This window comes from Pagrus pagrus, assembly GCF_965226575.1.
Source record: "Pagrus pagrus genome assembly, chromosome: 7".
Lineage (NCBI taxonomy): Eukaryota > Metazoa > Chordata > Actinopteri > Spariformes > Sparidae > Pagrus > Pagrus pagrus.
This window is the reverse complement of record NC_140191.1, coordinates 25,156,237-25,175,295: the sequence shown is the minus strand read 5'-3', so window position 1 is coordinate 25,175,295 and position 19,059 is coordinate 25,156,237. Positions and strand designations below refer to the sequence as shown.

The 19,059-nt window shown below is 44.5% G+C and overlaps 1 protein-coding gene across 2 annotated transcripts in view; it reads right to left on the bottom strand.

The window, feature by feature from the left end:
- Nucleotides 1–19,059, bottom strand: part of LOC311259894 (nuclear factor of activated T-cells, cytoplasmic 1-like) — a 70,822-nt gene that overhangs the window by 24,097 nt on the left and 27,666 nt on the right. The window contains exons 7-9 of one of the 2 annotated variants that reach the window (XM_084357281.1): nucleotides 13,564–13,619; nucleotides 10,496–10,628; nucleotides 1,443–2,063 (exon numbers count right to left, since the gene is read on the bottom strand). In XM_084357281.1, coding sequence (XP_084213407.1) covers nucleotides 1,443–2,063; nucleotides 10,496–10,628; nucleotides 13,564–13,619 — 810 coding nt within the window. The remainder of the gene's footprint in view (nucleotides 1–1,442; nucleotides 2,064–10,495; nucleotides 10,629–13,563; nucleotides 13,620–19,059) is intronic. The other variant, XM_084357282.1, reaches the window with a different exon arrangement.

The window sequence follows — 19,059 nt, the reverse complement described above, 5'->3', positions numbered from 1 at the left end:
GAGAAACAAGGTTACACGATTTCACCTTTAGCACTGCTATGTACGTGCGGCAAATCCTCATACTGTTGGTGTAAAAGGACCCCTCGCCAACCTTATTATAAAATAAAAAATACAGCTAAAGTTTCAGTTGATTCAATTAATGCTGAAATGAAAGCCTCTGCCTGCCATAGCTATTATAAACATTCAGAAGAATTTCAAATGAGCAGTTTTGTTTTAAATTAGATTTCCGGAGCATCCGGCATCGCTCAGAGAAAAGAAAAGAAAAAGGAAGCGAAAAAAGTTGGAAATCAGTTTATATAGCCGATAACAGACAGACATCCCCCCGTCTCTGTACTGTCTGTTTATGAGGTGAGGACTAATGGGACTCATCAGCGCTGACAGATATGCTGACAACTGCAATTCAACTCAATTACAGTTCCACAGCAAAACTCCCCTGGTCCCCTCATGCCTATCACCCTTCTACTCCCAGAGCTGTTGAGTGAAGCGTGCACACACTCACACAGGAACACAAGCACACACACTGAACAAAAGGTGCACAGGAAGGGTGATATTACGGAGTTCAGTGTGGAGCTTTTGTCCCCCCTCCTCCATGAGGATGCTGGGGGATTTTTACATTTCAAACTGGCACGATGCCATTCATGTGTTCTATGTATATATTTATATATAATAACAACAAGTGGAGCCTCTGCTAACGCAGATAACAGGTCGGTGACCTGAGAGACAGAATGTGGGATGGACACAGGAGGCAATAAACCCGACCATATGGTCCCTTGGGTGTGACTGCCTTCATTGCCAGAGGGAGACCAGCGACCCCACAGCCTCCCCTGATGACGACAGCCGCATGGTGTCGACTCCTGGGGGAAAAGACGGGAAAACAAAGCCTCGCCGCCCGGCATCGCTCCCAGAAAGAAGGGGGGGAAAATGGCTTGGTTCAGGAAACCCCTACCCATTGTTTTGCTTCCTTCATTAGTCGTTGTATCAACAGTTTGGTTGGCCACGCGTGTGCCACTGTTTTTGTTCTGCTGCACCCCGGCTGACCTCGGCGCTCTGATGTTTTGACAGATTGTTTCAAAATCCCATCAAGGCAATTTACTGTTTTAAAGTGAAGCAGCCACTCGGACAACATGAGCCGGATGGCACGTTACACCAAAAGCAAATAAATGTGCCAGGTCTAAAATTAAACAAATCTGACGTAAATCTGCTGCCACAGTTTCATCAGGAAACACTGAGAGGTGCGGCAGGGTGCGGCGGAGTGTGGGGGCTTGCAGATAAGCAAAAGGTGTTAAATAAATGTGATGTGCTGCGTAAACAGTTTTGGCACGGACAGAGAGCTCATAAAGAGATGCTTTCATCAAGAAAAACACAGTGCCTCTCGCTATTCCGATGATTATCAAGTGGAAACTTGCAGACAGTGTATGTGCACCTTGTTTCTCGTAACTCACCATCATCTAGGTACATCTGGTCCAGTTCCTGGGGCTCCTGTTTGACGGTGATGGCCATCGACGGGGGGCTGCCGTCCTCAGGTAACATGCTGGGTGAGCTGGCTGCTGCCTGAGCCTGACTGGGGCTGTAGGCCTGAACCAACGGGCTCTCCGCAGTCCCACCGGGAGTGGACGGGTGGGATACCGGGGAGGATGAGGGACTGCTGTTGGCATAGATAGGGTGGTACCCATGGGGGCCTGGACTGTTGAGGTGGATGGGGCTGCCCTGGGAATGCAGCATCCCAAGGGAAGAGCTGTGGTCTGGCGATGATGGATGGGCGAGGTCCTGGATGTGGGGCACCACAGGGCCCGGTGGTGCTGCATGAGTGGGGCTGTTGGGGAGGCACTTGCTGTATGCGACGGGGGACAGGTCATGCAGGGTGGGGCTGGAGCTGGGGGACGTTGACGGCATGGCGGCGTGGCGAGGCGGGCAGGGAGGGTAGCCACCAACCAGGCAGGCATCAGGATCAGCTACAGGCATGATGGGAGTCAGCCGGCTGTAATAGGGCTTTGAATGCATGGGCAGTCTTGCAGTCCCCAGAGAATCATATTCATCACTGGGTTCTGTCTTTATTATCGGCACTGGGGGGAAAAAAAGTGGAAAGAAAAAAGGTGGAGATATTAAAAAACGTGCAGGGAATCCACGTGGCGCAATGAGTGCACGAGTGAGACTGAGTAAAGCAGTGGGCAGGCACAATTGCGGCCGCGATACCCTCCATAATCCAAACAAACAACCACCAGTGGATATGGGCTCGCTGTCAACTTGGCTGAGCTCTCTAACAGAGAAACCCTCACGCCTCCCAACCGCCACCCCTCTTTACCACACCATGAAAAAAGCACAAGAATAGGGGGGAAAGAAAAATGGATGAGTCATCAGTGTGGAAAGCCACAGCTGGCTCTAATCATGAATAAGACCTATTTTCTTTGGACTCTCCTCCAGCTCTGATATCCAATAAAAGACTACTTTAAAGCACTGGGCTTCTGCTGTTGCTGCTGCTGCTGCCGCTGCTCAAGGAGCCCGGGACCCTCAGGTTTCCTCCACACTGCACCAGTAATTGTTTCTCTCAGGACCGAAAGATAGAGGGGAGAGAGTGAAAAAAAAAGGGGGATGATTTGATTTTGATTAGGCCGCCTGAGCTCCTTAAGAGCCTGCGGAGCTGTGCCTGTGGTTTCAGGAGCTTCAGGCCTCGGCTAATGCAGGAGAGTGCAGTGACCCCACTTGATCATCCTGCCGCCTCCTTTCTCTCTGTTCTAATTTCTAACCCACTGCCGACCGTCTGCAGCGTTTCCTGATTAGTTCTGACTGACAGGTATCACATGCCTCCAGTTCACTGTCAAGTGTAGTTACGGAAAACAACTTTCTATTAATTGAAAAATTTCAAAACAGAGCTACCTGGCCTGGGCCGAGAGATGGGTCCACATTTAAAACAGCTCACTGGTGAGTTATTATGTAAGTACATATGCACAGACTGTGCCAGAAGAAAACTAATGGGGCAGTGTTAAGACACCCAGATGCATAGCAAAGGCTGCTGAGTCACAATGGACACACTGTTTCTATTTCTACACATTGTTAAAATGTGTTAATGGGTGTGGTGAGCGTTTGATTCCAACCATTAAGAGTTTCTGGCTAAACTTACTCCAAGTGACATTTACCCAGAGGCGCACAGATGTCAATATGAATAAGATGTCTGTCTAAACTGTGTGTTTGGTGCTTAATAGAAGCTTTGAGAGATAGTAAAAGCAAATTAAAACTGCAAAGCCATGGTGTGTCAAATGAAAAACAGGCTGTTATTATTTTTGTGGGAGTCGGATTTGAAAAGACATTAATCGCGCCTGTAGCCTCTGGGGTGCTGATCCGTGATGGGGTGATAACGCAGAACAGGGAGCGCATTTACGTCAGCCCCGTCTGCTTCCAGAGCCCAGGGAGCGGGCCTGGTGTCAGGGGGAGCATCGTAAGGTGAGTCCCATGATGCTCGGGCCTCCTCTGCACAGCCTGGGGAGTAACAAGTAAGTCCCACATCCACAGTCACTACACTCAGTGATTCTCTTCGATGCCTTCTCCTTAGTGTGAATGGATGGCGCGGTGCCATGGATCTAAATGCGTGATGTCAGAGTTGTCATGTGGATGTCATAACCGAATTTGATCCACTTGACATTTGAGCATCAAATCAAGAGTTGCCCTGTCATCTCTGGGTTGAAACATTCTGACCTTTTGGCTTGAAATCTATTCAAAGTCCTGTTAAAGCGACATTATGCAGCTTTTTTGACCTTGAAAATAACAGCATCAACATCATTTTAATGGTACAGGGTCTTGTAATAGGCTGAATGCTGTCTCTGTCTCAGCCACTCTGCCCCCCATCACTTGATTCTGCACTGTGTAACTTCAGTGAGAGGGTAGGATCACAGCGTTACATACGTGTTTACTTCAAGGTACAAGTTTTCAAGTTGTTACAAGCCTCGGACTGATATTTACTACAGCGGTGTCCCACTCAAAAACTGCGGAGGGCATTAAAAGTCAGAACATTAAATTATTATCAAGCCTAAAATCGGGCCATTTAAAAAAAAAGGTAATTTTTTTAAGGATGTCATGATTTGAGGTTGCACTCAAAATTAAATTTGAACAAAGGACAGTCCTGACTGTTCGCCAGTCCTAAAGGAAAAATGATCCAATGCTTTTGATTGTGCCTTATGCCCTTTCTATGATTAAACAAATCTAATGTAACAAAGTCACAAGATTTCCTGTCTGAGACCAACAATAGAACTAAATTCAGGGAAATAGGGTGAATTCACAGTAACTCAGAAGGAATGGGATGCTGTTGTCCTTTGCAACCACACAATGTAATCCACTTGGAAAAGAGGTGCATTCTTAAAGAGGAGCTTGGTTCAGCGCAGCTTAAGGTTTTCATCCACGCTGAAGTAATTTGTCAACATTATTTTCCTGTATGCCTTCTGACTATGACCAAGACTGGCGAAACAGGAAATCAAATCACGTCGGACTAATGGCCTTAAAGTTTTCACGCTTTCTGAGCTTCACAACAGTGGTCTCCCTTCAGCTTGATCCATCTGTGAGTCTCCATTCCACTTTGTATGTGAGCTGAGAAAACAGATTCACCAGGCGAGTCCCAACTTCAGCTGGCTTTTATTTCCTCCCAACCTGTGGGTTATGGCCCACAGACAGTTGATGTTCTGCACATGGTTTTCTCTCCATCGCTGGCAGTTTCCCCTTCTGTCTGCTCGTATTAAACTGATCAGGCCTGATCTGGGTATTTTATTGAGCACTCGTTTCCTCTGAAAGGGAATGGGAGTCGGGACATAGATGTGTGTTGTCTATTTGATTAGGAAGCAAATGGGGCTTATGTAGACTTGCAAATTATCTTCCAAAGAAGATCCTCTCTAGTTATAGCCATCAGGCAAGAGGGATTTTGGGATACAAAGGGTTCTCCTTCTCATTTACAGTATGACATTATCAGGCCACTGCGAAAAAATCAGTTACAGTCTTGCGGCAGAAATGCTGAACTCATCTTGTTCTAACGGCATGAATCCGCCGTGACATTTAAGCATGGAGCAGGTGGTAGTTCATTAACTCAAAGGTACCTGGTGCACCGTGTCCCACTGTGTAGGCAATCTGGTCACCCAGTGTACTGTGGGCCTCAGTGTACTGTAGGTGAAGTCTGACAAAGCTCAAAGCTGTAGACATGACAGAAACAGTCCAGTCTTTGTCCAATTTTTGGAAAAAAAACATGACTGTGCAAATATTTACAAAAAAAAAAAAAGAAAAAAAAAAGAACAATGTGTGCTTCGTCAACTTTTCCTATATGTGTCACAGAACATGTTTCTGACTTTTCCTCTCTCCAACTCCAACCACAAACCAGTGCAGTGGGGGGAGTGGGCACCCGTGTGCGTTAAGAATAGAACTTGATATTACAGAGGAATCTCCAAACGGCCTGTAAAAATAAAGGGGTTCCGAGAAGTTCTTCGCTCCGGCTTTGACCAGTGCCAGCACTTCTTTGGCGTTTGTTGTTTAATGTGGTCGGTGAAAACTGTTTCTGATTTGAAGAGCAACACGTCACGTCCCCTGCTCACGCAAGAATGATTGGAAGCGAGCTTGGAAAAGAGAGACTCATTCCAGGACATTTGTTCTGCACATCTGATCATCACAGACGAGCATTTAGGCTTGACAAGCAAACCACAAATGGTGCTGACGGTACAACATCACATGTCATCATGATCCAGTGGCTTAAGGCAGCTTTACCTCATAGTAACTCAGGAGCAGCAAAAATGTAGCATAATTGCATAACTGTTGTACATTTTATGTGTCTAACCTGAATAAATGATTTCAAACCAGCCTTTATATTAATGTGACAAGTTGATCTAACTTCCAAAAAATCTAGGAAATCAACTTTCTTGAAAGGTAAGTAAATATAACTATTAGTCTTGCATTTTGCTGACTATTATTAATATCTACTTAAGTTTAAGTTTTTTTTCATTTGTGAAGCTGTACCAACTTAAAAATGGCAACTGAAATGAACTTGTTGTTTCTATTTCTATAGGATGATTTTTGTCACTCCAGTTGTACATCCTTATGTAAGATCACTTTGTCAGATGTTGCAGTGTAGTGTCTGATGTAGCATCCTCTCACTGACTGTGGTCTCACTCATGTCCCGCCCACAACACTATCTGATTGGTTACATGTCACAAGTAATAGCCTATCAACACTGAATAATGTGAACCTGCTAAGTAAAGTTGTGAAATAAATGTACCGGAAGGGAATTATAAAGTAGCAGAAAATGTAAAAATTTTAGCAAAGTACCTCAAAATTGTACTTAAGTACCATAAATTGTACTTGTTACATTCAATCACTGGCTAAGGTAAGTTTTGACAGGAAGATTTTCAAGTTTTACTGGCAATCGGTATTGGTATCGGCCCTGAATAACCCTAGTCTAACAGTATACATAAGGCATAAAGATATAAAAACAGACTGTAAAAGCAGTTAAAACTATAAAAGTAATAAAATGTATAGAAAAAACAGATATAGAGGAAGTAGTAAAGTATAGTAATAAAAGGTACAAGAGCAAAAGGTATAGCAGGAAGAAGGTATATATATATATATTTACAGTACATATATATATATATAAAATTAAACACAACTGAACATACGTAGCAATAAAAGGTGTATCAGCAAAAATGTCTAAAAAGCAATAAGTATAATAGAACAGAGGAAAGTGCACATACATTCATAAAGGTTCAAGATGGTTGCAAGTAAAAGACTCAAGTCCTTTTTGGAGCTGAAGGCAAACTGATGCATCGCTCTGCTGCAGAAGACACTTGACCTTTGTGCTCTCTGACATACTCTGCAGTGCTAATGACAAAATAGAGGGGGAATGTTTCTGACAGACTCAAATCCTGTTTTAAATGTTCACAATGCATTATTATGGCGATGTTTCAACAGGCCTACAGCAGCCCTCTCTTCTTATCACTCAGGCTTGTCTTCATCTGTCAGCTGGTTAGAGCGAGAGCAGCTATGGTTCCACTGCAGACTGCATCTGATAATTTCACGTTGAGGAAAGATTGAAATCTGTTTACGAGTCTGAAACAATCAACTTTCTTTTGAAATGATGTGTCTGGTGTGAGCTGAGGGGAACATACAGCATAGTGAAACTTCTGTTTGGTTCTTCAAATGCAGTTCAGCCACAGTAGGTGCCAGCGGCATTTACATCAGTGTCAAAGAATAACAAGGTGGTCACGTGACCTGAATGGAAAATAAAGGTGGTTTTCACTAGCATCTGTGTCCCAGAGAGTGTTTGCTTCATCCTTCCGCTGTTTCAAACAAGTGGGGCTATTTTCAGGGTTGGGTTTGCCTTTTTATAGATGAGCAGACACCAGAGTGTGAAAGAAATGTTCTCTCTAAACAACGTCAGCGACCACAACTGTGCTTGAAGTGGGACGGCAGGCCGGAAGAGTCTTTTCATACAGGCGAGCAAAAAAGTGTTGACAACAGTGTGTGTTTATGTGTGTATGTGTGTGTGTGTGGGTGTCCTCCGCCCCAGCCCACCCCAGTACCTGGCCACAGTGTTGGTTGTTTCTCTCAGCGTTGACACACACACACACACACACACGCACACACACACACACACACACTGAAACCCTCAAAAGCAAACAGCTTGACGAGGATTTCCTCATTCTTTGTTGCTGTATTGAAACTATGAATATAATACAGTCATCATTGCCTCAGAGGGTCTGTTTACACTGATTATAGCCTCTATACAGTACTCTTTATGAATGCTCTTCAGTCAGTGAGCACTAATGAGTCACTTTGCCTGCTAGCATGGTGAGCAGCCTGCAAAATCAAAAACACACATTTAGGCCCCGCTTTGTATTAAAATGTTTTCCTACATTTCTAATTACAGCTATGGTATCCAAGCTCTGTAATGATACTTTAGACTATAATGCAGCCTCACATGTAAAACAAATGTCAATGGTATAGGGAGTTGCAACTCTGCTTATGACTCTTTGCCCAGAGGTTCCCTCAACAAAATGAGACTACAGTTCTGCAGCAGCTGTTTTCCAGCAGTTTTGTGGATTATTCTACCTATTTGGTTTAAAGGCGCAGTTTTTAAAGATAGTCCACCTGTCGAAGGTCGCTCCAAACACATAGAGGCAGCATGTCACTAGGGCGGGGGTGCCCAAACTTTCTCCCTTGGTGGGCCAAAACTAAAACTTAGTAGTAGTCCAAAAGCAATCACGTTATAATGCAAAAACCATACGAGGATCCAAAGCTGTCTTAATTTACTGACTTCCTGGCGCTCTGCTGCCATGTGCACATTATGGAACATAATTAATAATTAGGGATCCTTAATATTTAAAGAGCTTTCATACTTAGCAAAAAATTCAATGGAATAAGCTGATTTGTAATATTGTTTACTTTTTTCACTAGAAACATCTGGTGAGCCAAGCAAAACTTATGGCAGGCTGAATTTGGCCCACAGACCCCACTTTGGGCAGCCCTGCACTAGAGTAACCTCGAACTGTGTAGCTTCTAGCTGCCATTTGCTGGTTAGCTGAGGTAGCCGTGCAGCTAATGGCACAGGCTTGGCTGTAGCTTCTAGCGGGCCATTAGCTAGTGAGCTGAGTTAGCTGTGCAGCTAATGGCTTTATAAGCTGACAACGCTGTGGGCAACAGAACTGGGCTCAGCAGAATTCAGGAGGTGTACAGCTGTACTTTCTATTTAATAAGGAAATAGGAGTGATACTATTTCCTTTCTTGACCTGTTATGAGTTTATTTTGTTATTTATTTGACTAAAAAACAGCACGGGATGGACCAGGGCTAGCAGGTTAGCATGCTTACTTCAGTAGACATCTCACTCTGTTGACATGTAAGTTCATTTTTTTTAACGTTTTACATGAAAATTCTGGCCCTATCTTACAGATTGCAACTCTAAACATCAAATATTTCTTTGTGTTTTAATGAGTTTCTTCAAAAGCATGGTAAATCTCAAAATAGATCTCGATAGCTTGTGATTCATGGCCTCTTTGACTGTAACACTTGTGAGTTAATTACGCCTCTTTGAGGAGACATTGGCCCCGCTTGTGTGGTCCACACTGTACTTGTGGTTTACTTGGCAGCGAACGAGAGAACACAACGAGTCATCTTTTAATTAGAGCCGTGTTTATGCTCAGGGAAATGACTTAGACATGCAAAGTGGAGGCCGAGAAGCCTCTGCATCCCCTTCTCTCTATTTCTCTGTGCAAGTACAGTATATGAAATGGATACGCTATATAAGGCCACAGTTTGTTCAACCCCACATTGGTCCAGTTACCCATAATGCACTCGTTCATCACATAATCAGGCATCTCCAAATAGGGTCCTGCTCCACTTTCTCTTAGAGCCTCATCCAAAAACACAATCACTTATCTCCCGTGGCCATAAATACATCTGCTGATAATCTAAATGTCACATCTTATTAGCGAAGCATGCTATCCCAGAGCCATTAGACGCTGATCAATGAAAACAAGATACCAGTGTTTTGATCTAATGGATTTCACAGGTTATCACGTGGAGGAGGTGGGTCTTGTAAATGGAGGAATCCCTAAACCAGCTGAGACAATGTGTGAGGGAGATCTGTGGGAGTTGGAGCATCTCCGAACCCACCTTCAGCAAGTATTGTTCAGATGCCAGAGAAGTTGTTTACAAAAGATACTACTTCACTATAGCGGCTCAACAGCCAACAGTTAAGGACTTTGGCACTACAGTATAAACGGGAAGAATTGTTTTGCAGGAGAAGAGCAAACATGCTTTGTCAACTCTCTCTGGATACACAGGGATACAATAACAGTATTCCAGCCGGATGCTTGAAAGTGATACCAAAGCTGATATTTCACCTGTGTCCACTGTGAAAAGTCAATAGCTCACAATGTAATTCTGAGGCTGAACTCTTCTTCAAACTCTCAGCAATACATTCCTCAGATTCCAACATGAAAGCCATCTATAAACACTGAGGCCAGGGACACATGATAAACACAGAGAGAGGTATTCCTGGGTTTTTCAGGTTGCTACATGAATGACAGGGCAAAGCACCGCCTGGTAGATGTGCGTGAATGTGTATTTGTGCGCTCGTAGGTGTGCGGGGGGAACCAGGAGGGCATTGTGTGAGGTGGGGTGTGAAAGTCAGGTCGCCGGGGGATTGACTTCTCTGCATCAACAGCGCTCGGAGGCTCTGTCACTCAGCAGGTACACCTCATCGCTGGGGAACGCGCTCTCACTGCAGAATAAACACACCTCACATCTTCTGCTCTCGCTCACAAGGAAGCGGTGCCAGGCGTATAATGACAAAAACACCAGCCGATAGCCGGCTGCAAATTTCACATGGCATGTTGACGGCTGAGGTAAACTATAGCTGACGGAGGTTAAGACCTGGAGAAACAGTCTACATGGTGACTGCAGTGAGTGTGCACTTGTGAAAAGTCTGTCAGTGTCAGTGGCAATAAAGAGGTGGGAAATGTTTATGATGATTACCATTGGGAGGCAGGTAGGTGAAGCGCTGGCACTGGCTCCTCTTCCTCTTGCCGTTGCAGACGTAGAAGTTGACCGGCACCGGGCTGGATATTCTCTGGTTCCTGTAGGGCGGGATCTCCACAACAATAGAACTCTAAAATACAAATGAGATACATTAAGATACCTTCTGATAAGATCACCCCAAAATAATATACATCTGTTCTCCTATCTGTAGTTCGAATGATCCATTCAGATTGTTTTGGTTTGCGTTGAAGAGTTTTGGAGATATCAACCAAAGAGATGTCTGCCTTCTCTCAAATATAATGGAACTAGTTGGCGCTCAACTTGCGGTGCTCGAAGCGCCAAAGAAGTCCATTTGAAAAACTCATTACACGATTTCTCAGGATAAACCACAGACCTTGTTGTGAGCAATTCGTGTAGGAACTGTTTTCCTTCTGCCAAACTACAAACCGCTAATGTCGCGCTAACAACAAAAGTCACTTCCGGATGGACTGGCAGTTCATCTGCATTTCAGAGTCAGCACAGTTGTTTATTTCCATTGTCATCTTTTAGCCTTAACTGTGATGTTTAAAGATATGTAGTAAAACACGGTGGTCCGACCTAACTAATGTTTCTGCTGTGCTTATCATGTGTACTGTGCTAGCATCTTTGATATCTATACAATAGCTACATTCACCACGTGAACATGGCGCGATAATCACCGGACATAGCAGAGAACGGGAGGATCCTGCTTTCAACAAGCTCATGAGCAGACAGGACCACCTCTTTAATGAGTTTTCTGTCCTGCTTGGATAAAGTGGACAGGGATACCAGAAAATGTCTTCTCTTTTACTGCATGAGCAGGGGAATGAGAGACATGAGTAACTGACCAAACATGCTATGACAGTCAGTACCGTTGGAATATAGAGCTAGTTAACACTCATTTAGTAAAGATATATCACTTACAGCTGCTTTAAGCTTTTCCAATGTGTCTTGTTGGCACCTTGAACACCACAAGCAAGAATGTAATCTAGTTCCTTTATATTCAAGAGAAAGGCTGACATCGCTATGGTGGACATCTCTAAAACATCATCATCAAAGCATTCTAGATGGACACAGAGCAATCAGGGAAGAGATACGTGAGAAAATATGTATTTTTGATTTTCAGGTGAACTGTCCCTTTAAAAAACTTGTCTGATTTCATGTCACTCTGCAAGTGTGAGTGCATAGTGTGACTTCCCGTAGCAAATTAATCAACAGCTATGTTTATTTTGCAGCTGGCCTTAGGGTACGGTCTCCAAGAGGCTGGACTGGGAACTGTTCTAAATGAGCTCGTCTGGACTGTGTAGATGGAGCAGTAGAACCCAGGAGGTTGGTCCAGTGCCCGTGTTTGTCTCTGAGGAAAACCCCAGGGCTTTAGCCTTGTCCCCGTGCAGAGAGAGCGGAGAGAGGTAGCCTGCTTATTTTGTTTGCACAGCCATGCCTCCCTGTGGAGAGGCTAGCCTGTCCCCTTCCCCCCTCAGGCCAGAGCTCGGCAAGTCTGGACGGATGTGAACTTTCGACTGCTTTCTCTCTGACAAGGGAACACGGGGAGAATTTGTCTGAGCGTTTGTGTCTAATTCCTGGGATGGCTGTCGCTCTCGCTGGGGGCCAGAGCGGGGACCTTTTGACAGGATGCAGGTTTTGCTGGTCATCACTGTGGGTGGAGGGAGCTGTGCGTTGGGGGGTTTGGAGTTGAGGGGCCTGGGTCCTCAGCCCCAGTCTGCCCTCCAGATGACGAAAAAGAAAAACCTGCAGGTGGCTGATTGAGTGTGTAAAGTGTGTGTGTGTGTGCACATGGCTTTCCCTCTCCGTCCCAACCAATGAAAGTTAGCACGCTCTGGATGGCAATAAAAACACAGCCAGTCAGTCAGGCTGGAGTAATTTAAGGTAGTCTGGAGGCAGCTGACATAAGAAGGCCAGCGCTCTCTTGCTGTCTCTCCCTACTTGTTTGTTAGATCTACAAATAAACACACTGCTGTATTTGTCTTTCATCGACCTCGCCTCCCCACGCCGCCGCCCCCGGCCGAGCCTTGCACGCCCGCTAATTTTCCAGCATCTGGGACTCCAGCCATAGCACATCAGCCAGCCCTACAGGCCAATTAGACATCAGAGTCCATATTTACCCTCCTGATGCAACCGAGTCATTTACCTGAGTGAAATAACAGCAATAACAAGGACAGAAACACCCTCAAGTTGCAGCATTTAGAGGGTTTATTTCAGGCCCCGTGCAAGCGTAAATTGCCTCGGTTAGTTTACACAAAAAAAGGGGGGAAGTGGGAGGGAGGATGAGGAGGCGCTGATGAAAGGCATCAGCAATTCAGAACATACCATCATCACGCACAAGCAAACAGGTTTTCGCAGATCCTCTACTTGACTCTCAGCTGCTGAAAGCAGATCTAACGAACCTCAGTGAAATCTTAATTAACTCCAGAGCACAACAAAGCTCTCTGTGACACGCAGGAACAACATTTGCTTCGTTCCTTCTCCTGACGGTTTCCTCTCACGTTTTATATTAACACAATCTGAACGTGTGACTGAGCGTCGGTGAAATGAGCGCGCCGGTTTATTTTCTCATTACGGCTCTCGTGAAACGCAGCAGGTAAGAGCAGGGGTGTAATCCACTCTTGGCTGCGTGATCCCGGCACAGACGAGGTGTTGAAGTCCAATTCACCACACCACAACACTTTGTGAACTAAACGTCTGGCTATGCTGGGAGGCCTGTGGCGTGTGTGTGCGTGTGTGTGTGTGTGTGTGTTTACGCTTCCATTCTGTTATCCGTGTGTGTGTTTTTCGAGATGCAAAAACAATATGACAGCCCCTGTTTACTCCGCGAGGGTACAGAGATTTTGTGAAAATTCCATTCAGGATTGCATGGGCTAATCATCATTGTCTATGTTGCAACTCGCAACGCCTTAGCAAAGGTTACATCATTACAGGGGACAGATGAGGAGGAGACAGAGAGAGGGAAGGAGAAAGTGTCAAGGGAGGGTGGGACTGAAGACAGGAGGAGAATTTCCAGTGAGTCACGTCGGTGAAGGCGCACTTACATTTTTGACGGAGTTCTTGTCAACTTTGGCTTCTGTCTCCCACAGATGATGCCCATCTATTGACAAAAGAATAAAGTACAATGTTTAGTACGGCTCATTAGGATCTGCATCGTTATATACAAACAAAATGGACCTTTAATGGAGGGTGGCTATAATCTGCAGATGCTCATACTAGTAAAGTAGAGATGTCTGATTTGTGGGGTAGGAGTTTTAGCATCGTGTTTAGTGCTGTGCTGAAACTATGGCTGTACCAAATAGTCTGCATGCTTTGAAGTGGTATTCATTATGATGACATTTAAATTTTTGACATACAAAACTGCACGTCCTTCTGCTTCCAGTGCCAACTCTGCAGTATACAGCACGTCTAAAGTTTGTGCTTTCTCATCCGTGAGTTAGTTAAATGATTTAACTTTTCATAGTTTGCTTTGTATACGTATATTGTCAATAGTTTACCATACAGTGTTTTTAGCATTTTAGCATTATCATTTAGATAATCACTTAGGTGTTTTTAACTGGCGAGGTTAGCCTCGTTAGTCAGCTAGTCTAGCTGGCTTCCTAAAAAGCTCTGCATATACACATAATAGTAGAACCAGATACTTTTATCTTTAGCTTTATTGCCTGCTTTAAGACGGTGTCTGTCAGTCACTTTCATTTTTAGCAGCTCTTGAGTGCAAAAAAGAGCCATAGCTGCCTAGCGTTAGCATGTGGCTGGCTAACATCGCTACCATCAGTTAGCTATCTATCTAAAGGATCAAAAATATTAAAAACACTATATATAAAAATGTCAATATGTACGAAACTGACTGTGAAATTTCCTGAAAAGTGGGAAGTCTTAGGTTAGGTCAGTGATGGACACAAACTTGTTTAATCCTAAATTGGTCATTATCCCTTTCTCACATCCTTGATCAGACACGTCAATATTCTCCCTTTTTATTCTGAAAACTGCTCTGTGCAATTTCAAAATAAAAGAAACCAAAAAACCCCTCCAACTTTTGTTTGTTCTCTCTTTCATCACATCTCCATCTTGTTGTGGTAAGGAGGTTTCCCTCTCTGCCTTGCAATAAAAGGCCTGAGAGCTCCTGCAGCTGCTGCTGCGAGCCTGCAGAAGCTCAGCTCACATTCTTTAGGTTTTCACTGTGATTTCATGCCACACCTAAGTGAACAGACGCTCTGGGCTCTGCTAGGGCAATCAGCACCAACCACAGTGCCATTTTTTTCTGTTTTTTTTTTCCCTCAACCGATGACTCATTAGGGCTGTCAGAAATAGAAGTGACACAGAACAGCCTTTGTGTCAGTGGCACACTATGTGAAGCAATAGCATGGGCACTGTGGCACTGCTACTGCATGTTAGCAGGGGTAGGCGGCAGCTGTGCCTTTATGGATACCAGCACAGTCGCTGCTGAAGAGCTACACTTTGCTCCTGGGACAGGAAGCCATCAGATAAGATAATCAGACCCAGTTTCCAAATAACTGATAGCACGAGTCTAGCAGCTCTGGAAGATGTAAAACCCTTGTGTTTTTTCCAACGCATTATGTTTTTCACATCATGCAGCGAGCAAAAGAATAAAGGATCCCAGTCACGGTTGGCTTATTATTGGTGAGCTGTGGCAGTGGGGGCGGGTGGTCAGCTTTATTATTCAGAGAGTGAACATCAGTAGATATCTCTTTCCAAAATGGCCATATTAAAAGTGAGGGAAGGAGAAAAACAGACGGCGAACAGATCAGATAAGGGTTTTGTATTTGAACTGGGGGAAATAAGAGTTGCATATGGAGAAATGCGCCTCGCTGTAACGGAGATGATGTGGACGACCGGGGAATAGAAGCAGGGTGATACGCCCAGGACCGCCACAGGGCACGGCAGCGATACCGTGCCGACTGAGATGCTCAGAAGAATGAGGCACACGTAATGCTGCGAGGTGGCTCAGAGTATGGAAGGGCAATTAGAGTGAGCGCAGACAGGGAGAAGGTCAGAGAAAGGGAGAGAGACAGAGACAAACAGAGATGAGCGTTCCTCATGTTACGTCTAGGGGAACCAAGAGGGAATCTCACCCGCCTCCGCTCTGGGAGACTCTCCAAGAGGGAAACCTTAGACTACGACGTCAACCCCAGCCTCCACGAGTAAACATGTTTTTCAATCTTTTCTTCTTCTTTTCCTCCCTCTACCTTGCTCTTGATCTTTTTCTCTCACCTCTCAGTCACTTTCTTCCCCCAAACTTTTCAGCGATCACCCCGTCAAACTAAAAGTGAGACTGAGTTGGGATGAGGCCGCATGTGGCATACCTTCTCGAGAGCGCTGTACGACTGATAACCACAGAACTTTCCATTCACTCCTTCTTCCCCGCAACATCTGCAAAATGCTTCTGTTCCCGACAACACCTCCTCCTTCTTCACGCAGCCTCCACCCACGCGTAATGCACACACACAGATGCAGGCACATGCACACACGCAACCACAGTATCCTCTACCTTTGTTCTGGCCTTCAACTTCAATGATAAGTGGGGGTAGCACAAAACAATAGGTGGTGCAGGAGCTGTGTCAGGAGAAGTCTCCGTATAATCCAGTCACATTTAAGCGGAGAGATGAGCGGACACGTGCAGTCATTCTGCTGGAAGGTAAACCATCTGTCTGTTGCTCTTCGTGACTCACTTGTGCAAATAGGATCCGCAAAGACTAAGAGCAACACAGACAACCAGGACAACACGCTCATTCATCAGGCAATTAGACCACATGAAGGGTGGAGGCTTCTCAGAGTCATCTCTCCTTCAATTCTTGACAACACACAATGTTGTGAACATAGTAACAGTGTTGCTGTCGTAGCTAATCGTACACAAACATCTCTCATGTGTCTTATTTTGATGGACTGCAGTTTAATTAATCATAAAGATGTAGACTCTGTCCTCCACTTGGTGTAAACTGTAGTTGGTGATATACGAAAGGCAACTTTTCAACTATATTTTCAAGCCAAATTCATTGGGTTTATATATACAACATCCCAATCAGTCTATTTTTTTTGACATTGCCACCCATAGCTGAATAATGACACTTGTCCTTACAACGACCTTACAGGTTTTGGCTTTCCAGGCAGGATTCTTTCCCTCAAAAAAAGTGTTGTGTAGAGCACAACAACTTCCACTAACCAAAGAGCCTTCACTCTTGTATTTTTGGGAGCGGAAAATATGATTCACATGCTTAATTGCGGAGGTTGTCTTGTGAAACAACCCAGACGAATTATGCAGCTATGCCTCTTTTCCAGAGATGATATTGAGGAGTATTTTTCTCCCTTTCCTGTTTACATATGGCAAACTTGTTTTCCGTTTTAGTAGAACTCTGCTGCTACCTGGACTGGAAATGCTTCAGTAATTTTACACACACTTTCACAGCAATTAACTTGTTGTCCAATAAGAAGCAAAGTAAGAAGGCCAAAGGGGTTCCCCCATGACTGATCGCAGAGGTGCAGCTGCTTTTCTTTCTCAAGCACCTGACCTCTGCCAAACTAAAGGACTGGTGAAATCGGAGAAAGGTGGGTCTGCTTCAGATTGAGAGGCTTCTGTGTAAATTATGACTTGACAGTAGACTTGTGATGCTTTTATAGTCAGGAAGTGAGTTTTTCTCGGTGTATAACAGGGGAAGCGTGAGCTGACTTGACCTGTGGGTGCCGGCTGAGGAGGATGGCGGCCAGTAGAGTCAGGTTTTATCCTTTTATAAAGACTCCAGCTGCGTGGCACTGAGTCTGGAAATGATCTAAAGACTGAGAGGCATGGCTGGAAGATCATCCACACTTCTACATTTGTATTATATTTGTGTTCACATGGAAGACATCAAGGTTGGTCTCCAAAAGGAGTGCAGGTACAGTAGAGCTGTTTCGGTATTTGTGCAGGATCTCTCAAACAGCTTCCAGACAGAAGAGACACTGAGCAGTGTTTTATCAAGATATATCATTACTCCTATTCCATGGAAGGGGTACTCCTGAAGACTGGCCCTAGAAAGGGCATTGGCAACCTATGCCTCTCTCTGATTTGAAACACTTATCTGGCTACAACAGGTTCACGCAAGTCTGAAGAAAGGGTGGAGACCAGAAGACAATCTAGACATCTTTTTGTTATGATACTGATATGATCCAACCGCTTCCTTTGATGAATAGACTCGCCCAAAGCAGAGGCATTCCAAAATGGTGCACTCACCTGTTGCTGATGAATCTTCACTTCGGGAGCGAACAAACATTTTAGTGAGATGGAGGCGTTGAGGGTGAGATGCAGGCTCGCGGTTGCATCTCACATAAGCTTCACCTTAAAACAGAACCCTATCGATTGTTGCCCGGGTGACATATTTTTGTAGGCTAACCCGAAAGTTAGCAAAATATGCGTTGTGGCAAACATAAGTTTATGATGCATACACAGAAGCGAAGCTAACGCTATAAACAAACAACACAGCGGTTGCATGACTTAAACATCACCACCACTAAGCTTCCTACTACACTACTATACACACTTAACAATAAAATGAGTAGTCTACTAGTTGGAAAGTTCAAGTTTGCAGCTAAAGTCAGCCTGCAAAGACGGACTAGTGGGTAGATCATCGTGTTCGGTGTGATGACTTTTAATGTCCCTGACAACCTCTGTAGTCTCATTTAGACATTTGTTGATATTGTTATAAATCACCTTTTTTAAGACAAGTAAATGCTATATAATTCACAAGAATGCTATTTAATTACTTTACCCTTACCTTTACCTTTATCCTAACCCTAACCTTAGCTTATTTCCATAGGGCTCATTCCTGGTGCACTCCATAGGCTTAACTTTGTTTCCTTGTTGATTCAGGCTCAGCAACCTCATTTTAGTTGGCAGTGATGTCTTCCCCTTCAATACTTTATGTTATGATTCACTCTTCACTCTCTACCCATTAATCTTCCATAGGTACACCTTTAGACATGCAGTGCTTCATTTTATGGGGGATGGCCAAGGAGCACGAGAGGCTAAACCCCTACAGCTCTGTTAGAGGGCTCCTCCAAGAACTACTATCATTATGCATAATCATTGATTTTGGTGCGGTATACCATCCTAATTAGACAGGATACTGTAAGTTATTCGTCTGTGATCTCTAGCCTGAGGCAAGGGTGGAGGCTGACCTTACGCTGCCATAGTGCCAAAACTCTGAGCCAAGATTATGCGGGTTATCCTCGCCTAAAGCCAAAGGGCAGTCTAGACATATTGCTAGAAGTACAATACATCGACCGATTTGTCTGGTGTTTAGACTTGCCCAAGGTACAGGTGTTCACCGAAGTATAAACAGTCTTTGAATGAAGTCAGATGAGAGTCTGTAAGGCCTGCGTTCCTTAAATCATGAAGGTATGAGGACCCAAATACTTCAGCCTGTAGCTGAGGAGTTTCCACATGACAAGAGTAATATCCTAGGGTCATTGTTGTTGACGGTGCTGTCCTAAAGTTATAGATTAGACTGGAGCTCAGAATTTTCTTAGTCTTGGCTGCAAGCTCGACC